Consider the following 19,510-nt stretch of genomic DNA (forward strand, 5'->3'; position numbering starts at 1 on the left):
AGATATTTTACAAAGATGAGGCTTGGGGCAAATTCTCTTCTGAATATCAGGTAGAATCAGTGCTGGAACTTTCCATAATTCATTCGCTGTGAAGAATTCCTCACTTTCCCCCCTCCTCCTTTGTTGTATATAGTTTTTTATCACACTGTTAATAGGCCACTAAATTGTTAATTAAATTGGACAAGTATTTGTTGAGTGCCTTCCCTGTTCTAGGAAATACTAGCGAGGTATATAGATGAGAAACCATAGTATATTCCCCAAAGGGTTTCCAACTTGTATGGGGCTCATGGTTAGAACAAATTTCAAAAACTCAGAGATGTGAAGTATCATAATGTATCTGAGAAGTACCTTTTGACTTAATATGATTTGAGTGTAGTTTTTGTGTTGTGTTTTGTTTTGTTCTTGTTTTGGGGCCACACCCAGTGGTGCTCAGGGCTGCTTGATCTGCACTCAGGAATCACTCCTGGCCATGCTTGGAGGACCATATGGGATGCCAGGGATTGAACCCAGCTCAGCCATGTGTAAGGCAAGTTCCTTACTCACTGTACACTTTCTCTGGCCCCTGAGAGTAGATTTTAAGGTAGGCAGTAAGAGGGAGCACAGCAGCAGATGAAGGTCAGGCGACAAAAATAATATCATGTTATCTACTATTGGATTCATATGTCAGGCAATGAGAATTTGAATTTTAGTATAGGATTTTAGTACAGGTCAGCTTTAGTACAGGTCAAATTTTAGTATAGAATTTTAGTACAGGTCAACAATTAATTTAACGACATTTATTGCATGAGATACTTTCCTAATTAATGTAATTATCTCTCTACATAGTGGTGATTTATTTGAAGAATAGAGATGTTTTTGTATTTGTCTTTGTCAAGCCCATACTATAGTTTTTTGTTTGTTTGTTTTATGCTCTTTTGGGCCACGCCCAGCGATGCTCAGGGGTTACTCCTGGCTTTGCACTCAGGAATTACTCCTGGCGGTGCTGGGGGGGGGGGTTGGCATATGGGATGCTGGGAATTGAACCCGGGTCGGCTGCGTGCAAGACAAATGCCCTACCCACTGTGCTATTGCTCCAGCCCCAGAACTATAGTTTTCTTCTTAACTTTCCAATCTTGCTTTTCTTAAAGTAATGCTCTTCTAGTTAAAGAGTAGAGATTTCTCAGGGCTGAGGAAACACTGCAATGGGTGGGATGCTGGCGTTGCATGCAGCCAAGCCAATGTTTCATCCCTAGCACTCCATATGGTCCTATGAGCTTGCTAGGAGTAATTCCTGAGCACAAAACCAGGAACATCTCCAGGTGTGGCCAAAAATACCTAAAAAAAAAAAACCTAAAAGCCAAAAAATATATATAAAAAAGAAAAAAACCTCTACTCCCTTAACTCCAGCATCTCCTTATCACTTCCTAATCTGTTAGCATTTGATATTTAGAAGGTAAACACAAAATGAAGCTGGAAGCCAAGACTATTACTCTTTTAATCTCCCTTAGGATATAATTTTGCTTAAGTAAAACTTTGACATGCAGCAAATAAAATATTCTTTCAGAAGGAAAGACCTATTTTAGAAGAAATACCAAAGGCCAAGTGTTCTATTGATGACTGACTAGAAACTTTAAATCTTATAAGAACACTGCATCATGAGCACTCATAATTCTTGGCTGCCCACATTTAGTTAACAGTAAAAAGAAAATGAGGAAAGTAGGTTTTGCTTCCCTGTGACTTTGTTTTGACACTGGGGACGCCCAGCCATGCTGTATGATCATCGAGATAACAGGCCTAGTGTCCCTTTTCGGTACTGAGAAGTTGTGACCTAGAAACAATAGTGATGAATCTAGCAGCAGATTTAGTTATTCAATAAAAGGAAACTCCTAGCTTTCCAGATCCCACATAAAGACAATAGCCTCTCGCTCAATATTTCTTAGGAGGATAAGATTTTGTCTAAGAAAGTTTTTTTGTTCCTTTGCTTTATGAAGACATATTTCAAAAATAGTCAGCTATTCTTAGAGCCTCCAAATTTTCTTCATTTAAAAATCTCTCCTAGGAGCTTGCTTTTCAAATTGGTATTCTTCTTTGAACGCTCTTGCTTGCCTCTAGGTCTCTTGTGGCTTCTCCCACTCTGGAGAAGCTTGTATTCTCTCTGGGGCAGGTATTTCCTCTCTTTCTTAATCCTATATTTCTCTAAGTAAATTTTGTTCAATAAAAACTATCATTTAAAGGCATTTTTTTGTTTTATTGAATAACTGTGAGATACACAGTTAAAAAGTTGTACATGATTGGGTTTCAGTTATACAATGTCCTAATATCCATTTCTTCACCAGTGTACAATAAAAACTTCCTTCACTAAAAATAAATTCTCATGGAGAGGATGACCTGCTAAATAACTATATAGTTTTCCCCATGTTTTCCACTCTCAAATAGTTATTTTTCTGAAAATTCTCCATATGACTCGTAGAGATGGGAAAGGAAAAGCTGATGGTGCAAGAAATGCTAGGATCCGCTAGCAACAACAGCTTAGCAAACCCTCAGATCCTCAGTAAATGCTTAATGTCCCCATGGTGAGATATAATGGTTTTCCAAATTTTCTTTTACTGAAGTATTTTGTGATAATTTTATTATCCATTTATTTGTAACAAGCAATATAAAGAAATTATTTTGGGCCTGATAAGGGGTCAGGCTTACAGGGTGGTTGGGAAAATGAGGACAAATGTGGAAAGACGGTAACGGTGGTGGTGAGATTGGTGTTGGAATATTAAATGCCTCTAACAAATACATCAAGAACAACTTGTAAACCACGGTATTTAAATAAAGTAGAACATTACATGCTAGAAGACAGGACACTTGACATGAAAAATTGATATATACTAAGAATATTGTCAGAAAAGCATAGAATGCAGCCATCTAGTGCAATACCTGGGTATTATACAAAAAGCTTAATAGTCTTGGGGAAAGTAGTAGAATAGATTTTAATATTATGTCTAAAAATTTGTAGGCATTATATCAAATACTAAACTGTGAGAAATATCAGAATTATCTTAATTGAATGTAATAATTAAGAATGATCTTAATTGAATAATATTAATTATATTAATGCATGAGTTTAAGGATATACAATTTTAAAAGTCTGTGGAATCCTTTCTGATTTAATAAAGTTTCCCTGAATCTCTTCCTCTAGAAATACAGCAACCTCATCTCCTTGGCTGCTGCTCTGGCATTCACAGGATATTCTTTGCCCTTGACGAATTTGGTCAAAGTTACAAATGATGTAGGTCCCCTGGTTTCAAGACTCACCAGAGAATAAATAAAAAACCTAGCAACTATTTACTAGGGTAAGTATTTTGTTTATTTTGGGGCCACAACTGGCAATGCTCGAGGATTATTCCTGCATCTGTGCTCTGGAAATATTCCTGTTGGTGCACAGGGTACCATATGGGGTGCTGCGGGTTGAACTTCTGGTTGGCTACATGCAAAGCAAGTGTTCTACACACTGTATTATCTCTCTAGCTCCATAGATTGGGATAAACTTTTATTTTTTTATTATACATTTATTTTTCATTGCAGTTTAGGTAAATGGCTCACATAGAGTTCAAGTTTCTGGTACTGATATGCAAAGTTAACCTCACCCTCCCACCAAAGTGTCCAGGACCTTCTCTTCTCCATCCCTGTGTCAATTCTGGTCCAACGTCCTTCCATTCACTCTTCACCCCCATTATGACTTAATTGACAGGTATGTTTTTGTGCAACTATTACCTTCCTTAGCACCATGCATACGCTGAAGATAGGATAGATTTTAAAATCAGGTGCTACCCAGTGTAGGAAGGTGAACAAGACTGGATGGTACCTCGGCCAAGGGACTATTGGCTCAGGAATTTCCCTTTTCTAACCACTCCCCATTCCTCACATGAAATTTTCCAAAATCCCCTCTGGAACTACTTACATGTGGAAGACTCTGGCCGCAGTTTGCAGGCTTCTGCCTTCCTCCTTTCTTCCTTTCACTCCTCTTCTCGAGAGTGGTGTCATACTTGCAAAGCGAAAGAAAAACCTTCCTGGTTAATATCTGAGGTTCCTACCACATCACACTTCAGTCAGTGCAGTTAAGTGTGGACACAACTGTGTCCCTGAGGAAGTCTGGTACGATGCCAAATCGCTGGAGCTGATCAGATGGCACTGGAAGAGTTTACTTCTGCTTGGGCAGCCTGCCCTAAAAGCGCTGGTCCGCCAAGAAACATCTAAGTTGCATTGACTGAGTTTATCAGCTCTGGATGCATTTGAGAGATAAGTGGATCTCTCTACTTTTCCTGGAAAAGAATAAAATGCTAAAGGAGTAGAGTTATTTGTACTTCTGGTGATTGCTTTCTGTGGCAGGTACGATGTCCTATTGAGTGGACTCTGCTTATTAATAGAAGGAGTGAAGATAGAAAAATAGAGTTAATGTTGCAATGAAGACATGATAGAGACTCTGGTTTCCAGGATTGGCCTGAAATGAATTAAAGCCAAATTATACCAACAAATCTGTCATGCTGCCCTAAACACAGGAAGTCGAGGCTGGGCCAACAGGCATTAGTCACGGCACACACTGGCAAAGCCTACCAAGACCAGGGAATGAAAAATGTGCTTCATCTGCGAAAATTAACTTTTGGAATTTGCTCAGTGTTTTCCATTACCCACTTTCTTTTTTCCAAAGGCCAGTCATCAAATATGTTTGGCTTACTGATACTTCTTCTGCACCATTAAATGTCCACATTTGTATGTGAAATGGAATCCCTACTAGCTGTGTGCCCTTGGATGAGTGACCTCATCTTTCTGAGTTTTGTCTTCTGAAGAATGAGCAGGTTGGCATCTCATGGTGCTGGGACGTGCATTTGGGGGGATTTAGAAATAATGGATTGGACAATTATTGTGCAACCGCAGAGAGTTCAGTACTGCACTGAGAAATGTTGAAATACAAGTAACTAGATAGTTACTTTAAAAGCTGCCAGTGTTTGTGAGTAGACTTTTAGAATACATATTATAGAAACTTTGATTAGGCCCATGGAAATATAAACACACACATATAAATATAAACACACATAATAGTACTGTATGTGATTTATATAAACATTGAATATACAGCATATAGTATTTTTCTCAGTCTCAGAATTGTGGCCAAAACCGAAAGTTGAAGACAGGTTCTATACACACCACACTCAAACAACATCTCGAGTCAGTGAGGCTTATGCTACCTCCCAAAGGCAGAATTTGGGAAGGGCATAATTTTATGAATTTTAAATATGACTTTCTGAATTTTAAACAAATTTAAACTCAGCCTTTCTGTTCCTTCCTCTACCTGCCACCATGAGTTGGAAATGGCAAGCTGGGAGCCTTGAGCTGAGTGGAAGGACAGTGGTCCAGTTGAGGGACTATTGTTCCCCTTTCCCAAAGCCAAATGAGGGGCTTCTGAGAGCATTTCTTGTGAAAAGTGAACGTAAATCCTAGACATGGTGGTTGGTGTCTTATTTTTTGACCTGGAGTGAGCTGAGTTTAGAAGCACTCTCATTCCTAGGCACAGTAAAGAGTGAAAGGCTTATTTATCAAGACAAAGGCCAAGTTTACATTGTTATTTTTTTAAATTTTATTTTATTGAATCACCATGTGGAAAGTTACAAAGTTCTCAGGTTTATGTCTCAGTTATACAATACTAAAACACCCATCCCTTCACCTGTGCCCATATTCCACCACCAAAGACCCCAGTATACCTCCCACCCCCAGCCCCCATCCCCCATCCCCACCTGCTTAGTTGATAAATTTCACTTCATTTTCACTTTACCTTGATTACATTCCATATTTCAACACAACATTCACTATTATTGGAGTTTTCCCCCAAGAAAGACAGCCCTACTGCCAATGCAGCATTTGAAAATTAATTTTCCATTGCTGAGACTGGAGAGATATGAAGTCCCATTGTTTCAAGTACATAGAATTCCCCCCACTCCTTCCCGCGCCACCAAGTTCTTGCCTACTTAATGAATAGTCCTCATATTATGGTTGACACCACGCCGCCCGACCAGAAAAAGGATATTTCCCGTCCTCGTCCGGTGTGGGGCTATGGCTTAGTTCAGTCTAGAGACATAGTTGCAAGTAGTTTCTGGAGCCGGAAGTAGTTTAGTTAGGCTCCGGATTCTGGTTAATCAGCAGCATCTCAGCCACACAAAAGTGTGGCCACCCGGGTTGAGTCTCGGCGGAGCATGTGCTGGTATCGGCCCAAGACTTCCCAAGCGTCCCGCTGTTACAAGTACATAATTTCCTCCCCCCCATTCCCGCACCTCTAAGTTCGTGCCTGCTTAATAGACCTCAAATATGGTGGACACCACACCGCGTTTCTCCCAGAAAAGGGAAAAGAACCGAGAAAGAAGGATATTTCCTCACCTCGGCCGGCGTGGGGCTTTGGCTTAGTTCACAGTCTAAAGAAATAGCTGCTAATTTGATTACCTTCAACATTTCAACAAAAACTCAGTACTATTGTTTGGAGTTTCCCCCTACAGTAAGTCCTGCTAAAAAGGGACCTTTTCACGTTGCTGACGATCAAGAGATATTATGTTGCGCGGCTGCTACTGCAGTTTTGAATTTCTATATGAAGTCCAGGGAAAATTCTGCTGGCAATTGCATCACTGCAGTCTTTTATTTCCCTTTTGTGGTGCTCATATGATGGAAAAGCCTGGAGAGAAAAACCCTGCCCTGCTGGTGGCGCATGGGCCAGTAGTTCCGATCACAGAGTCTGGAGGCATTTTTGGGGAGCTGCTTGTGTCCAAAGTAGTTCAGTTGCCTCCGGGGTCGAGCTCGTGCGGCAGCAGAAAGGAACATACCCACATGGCACTGTGCTTAAATATCGGCACAGGGCGGATCCGGAAATCCCGCCCCCTGGGCTGTCCTGGGCTTCCCGGGGGTAACTGCATTCTCTAAAAACCGGCAGTCGCCTCGCTGTGTTCAATGAGAAAGAGTTGAGAGAGAAAAGGCCCTGCCCCGCTGGCCAGTAGCTCCGATCACACAGTCTGGGGGCATTTTTGGGGAGCTGCTCGTGTCCAAAGTAGTTCAGTTGCCTCCGGGGTCGAGCTCATGCGGCAACAGAAAGGTACATTGTTATTTTTGATCCTAGAATTTTGTATGTGTCCTAAGGTTTGAATCAAGAGAATTCAGATCTAGATATTGCTAAGATAAAAGGCTCATGAACATACTTGAATATATTGTGGAAGAAATTATTTGTTGAACAGATGGGGGAATTTGTATCTTATCCCAATTTGGGGGACTTAGTGGGTAGTTGGGGGTACCTTAGCAGTCTCAGTGGTGCCACATGAAGAAGACCAAGTTTAATTGATTAACGGCAGCTGTAGACCCACCTGATGAGCCGCTGACAATGCAGGATTGCACGCAGAGACTGAGCTTAGGTGTGTGGAGATGAGAGCACCTTTCCAAGAGAGGGCCTCTGTTCAGAGAGTGCTGGGTTGAGCTCATTCTCATATGTGTGTATGTGTGCATGTACACATACATGTGTTATCCAGGATCAAATCCAGAGCCTCATACATACTAGACATGAGGCTAATCTCTTTCCAAGAGTTTGGAAGAGTCAAATGGAAGTAGACTGAACTAGGGCAAGTCTCTGAGATGATGCCTACAAACTGCCACTGGCTACTTAAGCTCCCACACGGCCATGGTCCAGAGACACACATAAGAATCTCAAAAATGAGCAGCTCCCTGCAGAGATCTCTCCAGTCCCTAATTATTAAAATTCTGGAATTCCTGGAGTTTTATCCATAACAAGCAATACAAAACAAATTGTCTAGCATTGCCTTTTAGGTAGGTTTGAGTGGTGGTGGGACTGGTGTTGAAATATTGAATGTAACCAAAGTAGAGAGAGAGAGAGTATTGTGCATATTGTCTGCCACACAGGCAGGGAAAGGTTTGGAATTGGGGTGGGGGGGAATGCTGAGGATTTTGGTGGTTGAAAATGTGCACTGGTGAAGGGATGGGTGACTGATGATTTTATGATCGCAGCTCAAACATGAAAGCTTTGTAACTGTATCTCACTGTGAATCAATAAAAAAGGGGGAAAATACCCATGGAGAACTCTACCAAGTAAGGAGATGATACTACACTTAATTCTTTCTCCCAAAATGTGGGGACAATAAGATTAGAAAAAGAAGAAGGAGTAGGGTTTTTTTTTTGGAGGGGGAATCCACAGCCGGCGATTCACAGGGGTCACTCCTCACTCTGCACTCAGGAATTACCCCTGGTGGTGCTCAGAGGACCATATGGGATGTTGGGAATCGAACCCAGGTTGGCTGCATGCAAGGCAAGCACCCTACCCACTGTGCTATCGCTCCAGCCCCAGGAATAGGTATTTTTGATCCAAATACCAAAACTCTGATGCCAAACAATTTGGGATTTTTTTTTTAAATTCTCAGGGGAACATTGTCTGGTTGGAAGGAAAGGAGTTAATGTTAAAGTTAATATAATTTTATTTATACCCTCATCAGCAGAGAGATTTAAAAAATTAAGCTAAAGTATCATGGCAGATTAACTCTACCAGTTGAAGCATTGTATAGAGGGGGCACTAACTCTGCCTGATAGCATTCAAATACTCACAGTTGGGGGCTGGAGCGATAGCACAGCGGGGAGGGCGTTTGCCTTGCACGCAGCAGACCCGGGTTCGATTCCCAGCACCCCATATGGTCCCCTAAGCACCGCCAGGGGTAATTCCTGAGTGCAGAGCCAGGAGTAACCCCTGTGCATCGCCGGGTGTGACCCAAAAAGAAAAAAAAATGTGTCAAATACTCACAGTTGATAAAAGAAGACAGTCCCCACTGACCTTAGGACAGGTCATGAATAACATGTGTTAGAGATATGTTAGAGGAGAATGGTGGTAGACCATATGAACTTGTGCTCGTGATGCAATTCTATAAGGATGAGATGCTATATGACTTGAAGATGAGACATCAGAAGGATAGAAAAAGTGGGATTTTTAAAAAATTTTTATTATTATTATTTTTTTGCTTTTTGGGTCACACCCAGCGATGCTCAGGGGTTACTCCTGGCTTTGCACTCAGGAATTGCTCCTGGCAGTGCTTGGGGGACCATATCGGATGCCGGGGATCGAACCCGGGTCAGCCGCGTGCAAGGCAAACGCCCTACCCGCCGTGCTATCGCTCCGGCCCCCAAAAGTGGGATTTTTAGATAACTTGGATAAGAGAAAATAAAGTTTAGAGAGGAAGGAGTGTGAGTCAAGTACAAGAGAATGCTTTAGGAAATATTTCACAGATAATATTCTGAAGGGAAAGAGAAAGAAGAGGCGAGAGGAAAGATAAGCATTGAAGAGGAGTTTTCAATGATCCAGTTTAAGGGCAATTATGGGACAGAACACAATAATAAGAATGAAGATTGGGTAGCAAGTCTCAAAATCATTGGATGGTTGTAAGAGTTCAGTAAGAAGGAGTAAACATATATGACTTACTGTTTGGGTTATTAAGTGTGTGATAGTGCTCTGAAAATTGGAAAGCAAAACACCGGTGGGAAAGAGAGGGAAGGAAAATGATAGTAAACATAAAGTAATAATGACCAACATTTATTAATCATCAGCACTTACCTGAGCAATTTACAATATAAAATCATTTCACTCTTGCCTAGACTTTCAGATACCATTAGTCTTAATTTTTACAGATGAGCTCAGATAACAAGCTTAGTATCCTGTGTGTCAAACCTGAGGGCCTTATTAGATCATCAGGTAGACGTACAGTAGGGATTTGGAAATCTCCTTTTTCAATTTAGGAGGCGAGTTCTAGAGGATGTTTGAGAGTATTCATAGACAGTAATTGCTCCTTCCTGAAAGTGTCACGTGGGTTCCCATGTTTTATTGCAACACTGGACAGACTCCATAAGGCTGGAAACTATCATTTAAGAATAGGAAAGAGGGCCCGGAGCGATAGTACAGTGGGTAGGACACTTGAGTTGCATGTAACTGACCTAGCTTCAATCCCCAGGATCCCATATGGTCCTCTGAGCCCTCCCGGAGTAATTCCTGTAACCCCTGAGGACCACTGGATGTGGCCACAAATAAGCAAACTGAAAAACAAAACAAAACAAAAAGAGCAGGGGAGAGGGGAGTGTGACAAACTGTGGCTGACTGCAAGTTGGTCTCCTTAATTTGTGGCTCCTTCTGCATATTGGTGTGGCTGTGTCAGAGGAACGTGTGAGCAGAACGGTGTGAACACAGCCCACGACACCAGGATTTCCACTATTTTTTTTAAAAGTTCTCCCCTTTAACCTACTTTTTAAAAAATTTTATTGATCCACTGTGAGATAGTTACAAGCTTTCATGTCTGAGTTACAATCACAAAATGATCAAACACCCATCCCTCCACCAGTGCACATTCCCCACCACTGATATCCCCGGTATATCCCCCTTTTCCCACTCTCCCCCCACCTCCATTGCAGACAATATTCCCCATCCTCTCTTTCTACTTTTGGGCATTATGGCTTGCAACATAGACACTGAGAGGTCATCATGTTTGGTCCATTATCTACTTTCGGCACACATCTACCATACCAACCATCATTTTCTTAGTGATCCCTTCCCTATTCCAGCTGTCTTCTCCCCACCTGCTCATGAGTCAGTCTTCCAACTATGAAGCAATCTTCCTGACCCTTCTATCTACTGTCCTTGAGTGTTAGTCTTGTGTTATGTTATTTTATACTCCACAAATGAGTGCAGTCCTTCTGTCTGTCCCTCTCTTTCTCACTCATTTTACTTAGCATAATACTCTCCATGTCTATCCACTTATAAGCAAATTTCATGACCTCATCACTCCTAACAGCTGCATAGTATTCCATTGTGTAGATGTACCAAAGTTTCTTTAACTAATCATCTGTTCTATGGCACTTGGGTTGTTTCCAGATTTGGGCTATTGTGAACAGTGCTGCAATGAACATATAGGTGCAGATGTCATTTCTACTGTGCTTTTTTTTGCAGCCTCGGGGTATATTCCCAGAAGTGATATTATGGGGTCATATGGAAGCTCAATATCTAATTTTTGAAGGACTGTCCATATTGTTTTCCATAAAGGCTGGACCAGTTGACATTCCCACCAACAGTAAAAGAGGGTCCCTTTTTCCCCACATCCACTCCAGCACTAGTTGCTTTTGTTCTTTTGAATGTGTGCCAGTATCTGTGGCGTGAGATGATATCTCATTGTTGTTTTGATTTGCATCTCCCTGATGATTAGCAATGTGGAGTATTTTTTTATGTGCCTTTTGGGCATTTGTATTTCTTTTTTAAGAAAACTTCTGTTCATTTCTTCTCCCCATTTCTTTCTTTTTTTTTTAATGGGCAGCTTTGTAGATTACTGTGTTTTTATTTTATTTTTTTATTAGTTTATTTTTAATTAGAGAGTCATCGTGAGGGTACAGATACAGATTTATACATTTTTGTGCTCATGTTTCCCCCATACAAAGTTCGATAACCCATCCCTTCACCAGTGCCCATCCTCCACCACCAGTAAACCCAACATCCCTCCCACCCTCCCCAGTCCCATCTCCCCCCACCCCACCCTGCCACTATGGCAGGGTATTCCCTTTTGTTCTCTCGCTCCAATTAGGTGTTGTGGTTTGCAATAAAGGTGTTGTCTTCTCCCCATTTCTTGATGGGGTTGGAGGTTTTTTTAAATATATAATTCAACCAGTGTCTTGTATATCCTGGATATTACTCTTTTATCAGATAGGTATTGAGTAAATATTCTTTTCAGTTCCATGGGGCTCTCTCTGTATTTTGGTCACTGTTTCTTTAGAAGTGCAGAAGCTTCTTAGTTTGATGTAGTCCCATTTGTTTATGTTTGCTTCCACTTTCATGGTCAGTGCTGTTTCATCCTTAAAGATGCTTTTAGCTTCAATGTCATGGAGGGTTCTGCCTACATTTTCCTCTATGTACCTTATGAATTCATGTCTGATATTGAGGTCTTTAATCCACTTGGATCTGACTTATAGTTGACAGGAGTGTTGAGCTCTAGGAGTCTCGACGTCATCTGTTCTTTACAAAGCCACTAAGCCTGCATCTCTGACTCTGCTAGTTCCTCTCTATTGCCACCTCCCTTGAAAACATGAAATTTCCTGGACTTTCATTAAGGTCAGCATATAAGTAACATATATCTACTGTATTTGAATCATTATAGAATTGTAACTGCTTCAAGACTTACCCTTACTGAAGCAGACAGACCTACAAAATGTATTACGAAGCACTAAAGAGTGAGAAGTACTCTATGCAGTTAGGTCTTATGAAGAACTCATTTTTCTTTCACAAGGGACCACGTTTTTTGGATAACGGTTTTCCCTAAATCCCCAAGTTTCTGATTTGATTTGGAGTTGGAGCAAGTCTAGAATGACACCTCTTGTCATTTGTCACAGGGACATTTTTCCATTGCACATATCAAGGCATCTGAATCGCACATGCTCAGTTCATTACACTGTCTGACGGTCCTTTTTCCTTGCAGGCACAGCACAAAGGGAAGGTCAATCAGCACATAATTGTAGGATTATTGCTGTGTTGAAAGGCGACTTCATTACCCTGTGTGGGTGCTGCCTGATTATTGACTGAGGCATCATAAAGAGAAAAAAGCATACTGTGTCCTGCGTATTTTGCAGTGTGGTGTACTGTGATTACTGTGGAGGATGTATTAGAACTCTGGTTGGAAATGAAGCACCTTTTCAATAGCACTTTGCACAGAAATATTGTAGTGAGATTTACAGAAACAAAGCACATTGTCCACATCGTTAATACACACATTTCAAACATATTCGAGGATCAGCTGCTAAGTCATGATTCTGGCACATGGCTCACAGCAAATTCCAGTTCAAAGTCACCTGCAACTTTTAATTCTGCCTGTGCGTTAGCAGGAGACCCACAGAGACCAGCCACAGAAATGAGATGCCCAAAGAGTCCATTAAGTGGGATTGACACACTGGCATTCTTGGCATTAAGATAAATTGGGGTGGAAAGTGCTTAATATTCACTTACACAAAACAAAGTGCCACAGGTCAGGAAAACCCATCTGGAAAACAAGACCTGATATAGAGTGATTCTCCAAAGGAAAATAAGGAATAAAATGCACCCCCCCACCCCCTTGTCAAGCTTCTCCGGAAGACAGCTGCTCTCATACACTTCAGACCCACTTAGTCTGGCCTCTGCACCCAGTCTGCCCTGATGCTATTTGTCCACAGAGAGTGCTGTCTTTTTCATTACCAGTATCAAAGGAAGCATTTGTGGCTCAACGCAGCTCCTTTACCCATGAAGCTGATTAGATTGTGTGTTGTCCCTCTGGCTTTTGCCTTTCCATCAACAATTCTACTCTAGGATGCATACAGCACCCGGCATTATCATGTATGGTGCATACATACACCTGTAATCCCAATTAGCCCGAAACCCCGGCCTTTCTGCTTTCTTTTTTTTTGGGGGGGGGGTTGTCCCTTTTATTTATTTTATTTATTCATAAACATTTCTACTGCAATCTTTAACTTATCAATGCAGACACTTAAGCAGTATCTACAATGTAATAGTTTCTGATATATTACCAAGATTCCCTTTCTTAGAATAAAACACTTTGTACTTTTACAGGCCTATTCAGATTTTCCCATTTAAATTTTCCTAATCCTCTTCATTCTTACTAAATTTTACATTTGTTAATTTTAACTGTTTTATGTAAATTCTAAAATATATGAGCACAGAATTTAAAAAACTTTTATTAGAGGATCACTGTGATGTACAGTTACAAACTTATGAACTTCTGTGTTTGCATTTCACTCATACAGTGATCGTTTACCCATCCCTGCACCAGTGCCCATTCACCTCCACCAATGATCCCAGTATCCCTCCCGCCACCCCCATCCCATTCCCCACCACCCCACCCTGCCTCTGCGGCAGGGCATTCCCCTTTGTTCTCTCTCCTTTGGGGTGTTGTAGTTTGCAATAGAGGTATTGAGTGGCCATCTTGTTCAGTCTATACTCTACTTTCAGATCGCATCTTCCAACCCGAATGGGTCCTCTCGACATCCTCTACTTGGTGTTCCCTTCTCTATCTGAGCTGCCTTTTCCCCCACCATGTGAGGCCAGTTTCCAAGCTGTGGGGCAGACCTCCTGTTTTCTTTAAGAGGATGGTGTTCAAATTCCTTATCAGAGTCACCAGTCTTTAGAGTCCTCTGAGCACTGGCAGGCTGAGGCCAGCCCGGGAATCATGTAGGGCTACACTTGGCAAACAGGAGATCATGCTCCTGGTGAGCTTCTGGCGGGCCCACCGGGCTAGAGTCACCTCCAGGAGCAGTTGGGACTCGCCTCCGTCCCACACACAGCGGTCGCTACACTAGTCAAGCCGCGAAGGTAGGAACAGTGGGCTCAGCACCAGTCTCGATGGTGTCATTACTGGGAAAGTCGAGTTCTTGCATCTCTGGGGAGAGATAAGAGGGGGAGACAGCACACACCATACACTAGACACAACACACGAAACACAAAACGCGCACCACACACAAAACAATATACACAACATATGTAACACTATAAGGCACACAAGCACAACACACAGAACATAACAACACAACAACATACAACACAACAAAATGCACACAGCACACAAAGACTAGCACCACAACACACCACATACAGCATATCGTACAAAAAATGCACACCACACACAGTGCACATAGCACACTAAACAAACAACATACACAAACCCACACACAAAAGCACAACATATTAAAACACACAATGTGCACAAATCAATAAACAATACAACACAAAAACACACAAAACACAACTACATAACACAAGACACACATACAATACACACAGCACAAGAACACAGCAAAATATACAATATAGAACACAGCAACATAATATAGTAAATATAGAAAACAAAATCCACACTACACCAACATACAACATATCGCTTAACATATCCATAATACACATAACACACAACACATATCACACAATACATCACATGCAACATACAACACACAACTAAACGAACATATAACACATAAGAATACAACACACACAAAATAAAACACAACACAAAATAATACAAGACAACAAACACAACACAAAACAAGAAACAAAACATACATAACATTCAACACCCAACACATACAACACACGACCATCAATAACACTGTACAGCCACACAACACACAATGATAATCACACAGCCGCACAACAAAATACACACAACATACAACACAACCAAAATCAAAACACAAAACAAAAAACACACCACAACACATAACAGGAAACACACAACACACAAAACCCACAATACATAGCATATACAAAAAATACACACCACCATAAAGAACACACAGTGCATAACAACACAAAGACACTATATGCATACATTTCCACACACAATAAGCACAAAACATATCCAACAACACAACAAATAACATAACACACAGAAGACACAACAAAGACACAACACACTGAAAACACACAATGCAGCACGCAACTTACACAGCACACAACAACAAAACACATAACACAGAAAAGCACAACAGAACAACATGCAACACACACGTTACGCACAACACAAAACAAAACAACGACATAGCGAAACACAGAAAACATAATAGAATATACAATGACAAAACACAACACACAAAACACTCAACATACTGCAACATAGCATGCATCAAACACACACAGCACAGCAACACAACACAACAAAACAAACAATAGCACAACACACAACAACACTATTCACAGCACACAACACAGCATACAAAACTACAAAACACACAATGCACAGCTACACAACACAAAATGAACAACTATACAATGCACAACAAAGCCACACACATTGCACAGAACACACAAAACATACAACACAGACATAACAAATGCAACACAAAAACCACACAACACACTACACACAAAAACATGCAATTCAGACACCACAGACAACATATATAATACAACACACATATGCACAAAATGCAAACTCAACACACAAACCACACACCACAGATAGTAAAAGTATTCACAATATACATAAAACACACCACACTCAAGACACACAAAATACAACTCACACAAAACTAACTACAAACACCACACAAAAATACACACCAAAATAATATACACCACACATATGCAAAACCACACAGCTTTCATTACACACACTACACATGCTACATACATAACACAAGACTCCATTACAAAATCTAATGTCCCAGAAGAATTCATATTTGACCTCCACCTCCCATACCACCAAAACACATTTGAAAAATATTATAAGTGTGTTATATTAAAAGTAAAAATGTTATAAAATATATATTAAAGTATAATATACTACCCAGTACTGAAAGGTAGACTCTTAGGATAGTGGAAAGTGATATATAAATGATTTCATTATCATTGATAATTATCTTATTATGATCTATCTTAATTTTGAGTTATTATCTGTATATGAATCACTTTGAGAAGTGAAGATACTAAGTCCAATGGAATGCAAGTTACATCATTTCTACCTGTAAGCACATACATGTGCATCAGTTGCACGCTTCCATATATCTTACCAATTACAGCGTCAGTCAATCCACCAACAAATGAAAGTCTAATGATCTTCTAAATTGGACACATATATGGCATACTCCCAATCCTCAAGGAACCTAAGCGTTTCCTAATATAATCTTTCTATGTGTGATGTAGGGAAACTATAACAGTCTATCACAGTGTCTGGCATGTAATAACTGCTTAGAAACTCTGTTGAATGATTCATGGGGAGCTCTGTTGAGCACTGTCGTCAACTCAAGTCCAGGAGCAGCTATGCTTCTGCAGCTCCAAAAGATGATATACGTCTTATACCTCCAAGTCTCTAAGTGAAGTTTTAAAAATCAGCATCAGGATCGTGGGGCAAGGAGGTTAGAACTGAGAATGCTTAAAGTGTATGAGAACATACATAAACACACATCTGCATATGCTACAAATGTTTGCATTTTTGTATGTTTATAAAATATTGACTCCTTCTCATTTTCCTTCCATTCTGTGCAAGATAGTATGTTAGACTCTGTGGGTTCTATACAAATGTCTTGCTAGTTTGCACTCTTAAGTGCTCAAGATTTGGAGTTATTCAAGTCTGCCTCTGTCATTCCCTTTGTTAAAGGCGGAGAGAAACAATTTACTGTGGAGTGTTTGAAACTTCACAGGAAAAGATTTTTAGTAACACACAACAGGATATAATAAGATAAACCCAAGCATTTTTATTGTTCTACAGAACTCATGTATGAAAAACTAATATAGGGATTCATAGACAAATAGAGACTGCTCCAAAGCACAGGAAACAGGAGTTTCTTTCCTTTCTTTTCTTTTCTTTCTTTTCTTTTCTTTCTTTCTTTCTTTCTTTCTTTCTTTCTTTCTTTCTTTCTTTCTTTCTTTCTTTCTTTCTTTCTTTCTTTCTTTCTTTCTTTCTTTCTTTCTTTCTTTCTTTCTTTCTTTCTTTCTTTCTTTCTTTCTTTCTTTCTTTCTTTCTTTCTTTCTTTCTTTCTTTCTTTTTTAGGACTGGAGCAATAGCACAGTGGGTAGGGCATTTGCCTTGCATGCAGCCAACCCGGGTTCCATTCCTTTGTTCCTCTCGGAGAGCCGGGAGCCTGGAAAGCTACCAAGAGCATTCTGCCCATGGCAGAGCCTGGCAAGCTTCCTGTGGCATATTCAATATGCCACAAACAGTAACAAATCTCACAATGGAGACATTACTGTGCCTGCTAGAGCAAATCGATGAGCAATGGGACTACAGTGCTATAGTGCTTTTTTTAATGCCTAGAGCATCAAAATATACATTTCCTTTACTCACCTGATATTTTGCTTTGAACTCTCCCTTAAAGGCATTTATTATCATCTTATCTGCAAAACATTTGTTAGCAAATATGTTACACAAAAGGAGCAATTTAACAAAGAGAATACTAATAAGGAACAGGACCATGAATACCAGGTGACTACCAAGGTGGAGGGGCGGGGCTGGGAACTGTGGAACCCTGTTGGGGAAAATTCAGACAATGGATCAGAACTCCTGTTAAAACCTCTGGGATCCAAGGGCAGCACGATGGAGGGGTGGAAGACAGATTTCTGACCTACTAAGCCTTTTCATCTCATTCTTCTTTTCAGACCACAGCTGTGATCTCTAGCAGCTATTTTGCCTTAATGGCCAAGATCTCTCTCTTTGCCAAGATAAAGTGGAGTAGATGGCAACTGGTCTTGGACAGACTCTTGGAAACTCTCCTGATGTTATGGCTACCGACAGCATGACGCTAGAGAAGTCAACCTTCCAAATCTGAGTTAGGCCGTTTATAGACCTGTCTGGTTTGCACAATGACCCAGACCCCACAATGAATGGCAAGTTTATGACAATAGAGAGAAGATGAACAAGTCTAAAGTGTCCCCCCCCCAGCACTGGATGTGTGATGAGACAGATCAAAGTGTCCTTGACTTTTCTGCCTCTGTGTAGTACCAGGATAGTACCAGGAAAAATGAAGATTGCATGATAACTAAGAAGCTCATTTATTAGTCTTTTTTTTTGGTTTTTGGGTCACACCCGGTGATGCACAGGGGTTACTTCTGGTTCTACACTCAGGAATTACTCCTGGCGGTGCTCAGGGGACCATATGGGATGCTGGGATTCAAACCCGGGTTGGCCGCGTGCAAGGCAAATGCCCTACCCTCTGTGCTATCGCTCCAGCCCCTTTATTAGTCTTTTTTTTGTAGTGATAAGTTCCTAATTAGCACTGTAGCACTGTCGTCTTCCTGTTCATTGATTTGCTCGAACAGGCACCAGTAACGTCTCCATCGTGAGACTTGTTATTACTCTTTTTGGCATATCAGATACACCACGGGGAGCTTGCCAGTTTCTGCCATGCGGGTGGGATACTCAGGGTACCTTGCCAGGCTCTCCGAGAGGGACGGAGGAATTGAACCCAGGTCTGCCGCATGCAAGGCAAATGCTATGCTATCACTCCAGTCCAAGTTCCTAGTTAGCTTAATGAAAAAGAGGACATTAGTGAGGAGCTGGAGAGCTAGTACAGCAGGAAAGGCACTTGCCTTGCATGTAACTGACCTGGGTTTGATCCCTAGCATCCCATATGGTCCCCTGAGCTCTGTCAGAAGTGATTCCTGAATGAGAGCCAGGAGTAACCCCTGAGCATTGTCAGTATGGCCTCAAAATCAAGAAAAACAAAGAGGGTCTTCTTCAGATGTCAGGGGGTCCCATTAAATCCAAGATCAGAATTGCCAGATGGGTCCCAGGAACAGCTGGAACACCCAGTGACACTTATCACAACCATTTCTGTCTTCATTTTCCATTTGTTCCTTTCAGTTCCTCTCTCATTTTTTTCCTTGCTCATATTGGCTGCTTCCCTTTCTCTGGAAGAGGAGACAAAAACAGTCATGGAGTGCGATGAGCTTTACAGCATATGTTTTAGACAGTGGACTGATACTGGCTTTAAGCTCTGGCCTCAG

General features: G+C 41.0%; 1 protein-coding gene across 2 annotated transcripts in view; it reads left to right on the forward strand.

Annotated features, from left to right (window-relative positions):
• The window catches only part of FUT10 (fucosyltransferase 10), a 176,426-nt gene that overhangs the window by 125,783 nt on the left and 31,133 nt on the right, over positions 1–19,510 (forward strand). The window contains exons 5-6 of one of the 2 annotated variants that reach the window (XM_055123720.1): positions 3,170–3,323; positions 18,164–18,419. In XM_055123720.1, the coding sequence (XP_054979695.1) occupies positions 3,170–3,295 (126 nt within the window). In that variant the 3' untranslated portion in view covers positions 3,296–3,323; positions 18,164–18,419. Of the gene's footprint in view, positions 1–3,169; positions 3,324–18,163; positions 18,420–19,510 lie in introns of those variants that run through there. The other variant, XM_055123721.1, reaches the window with a different exon arrangement.

Source organism: Sorex araneus, chromosome 1 (genome assembly GCF_027595985.1).
Source record: "Sorex araneus isolate mSorAra2 chromosome 1, mSorAra2.pri, whole genome shotgun sequence".
In the NCBI taxonomy this organism is placed as follows: Eukaryota; Metazoa; Chordata; class Mammalia; order Eulipotyphla; family Soricidae; genus Sorex; species Sorex araneus.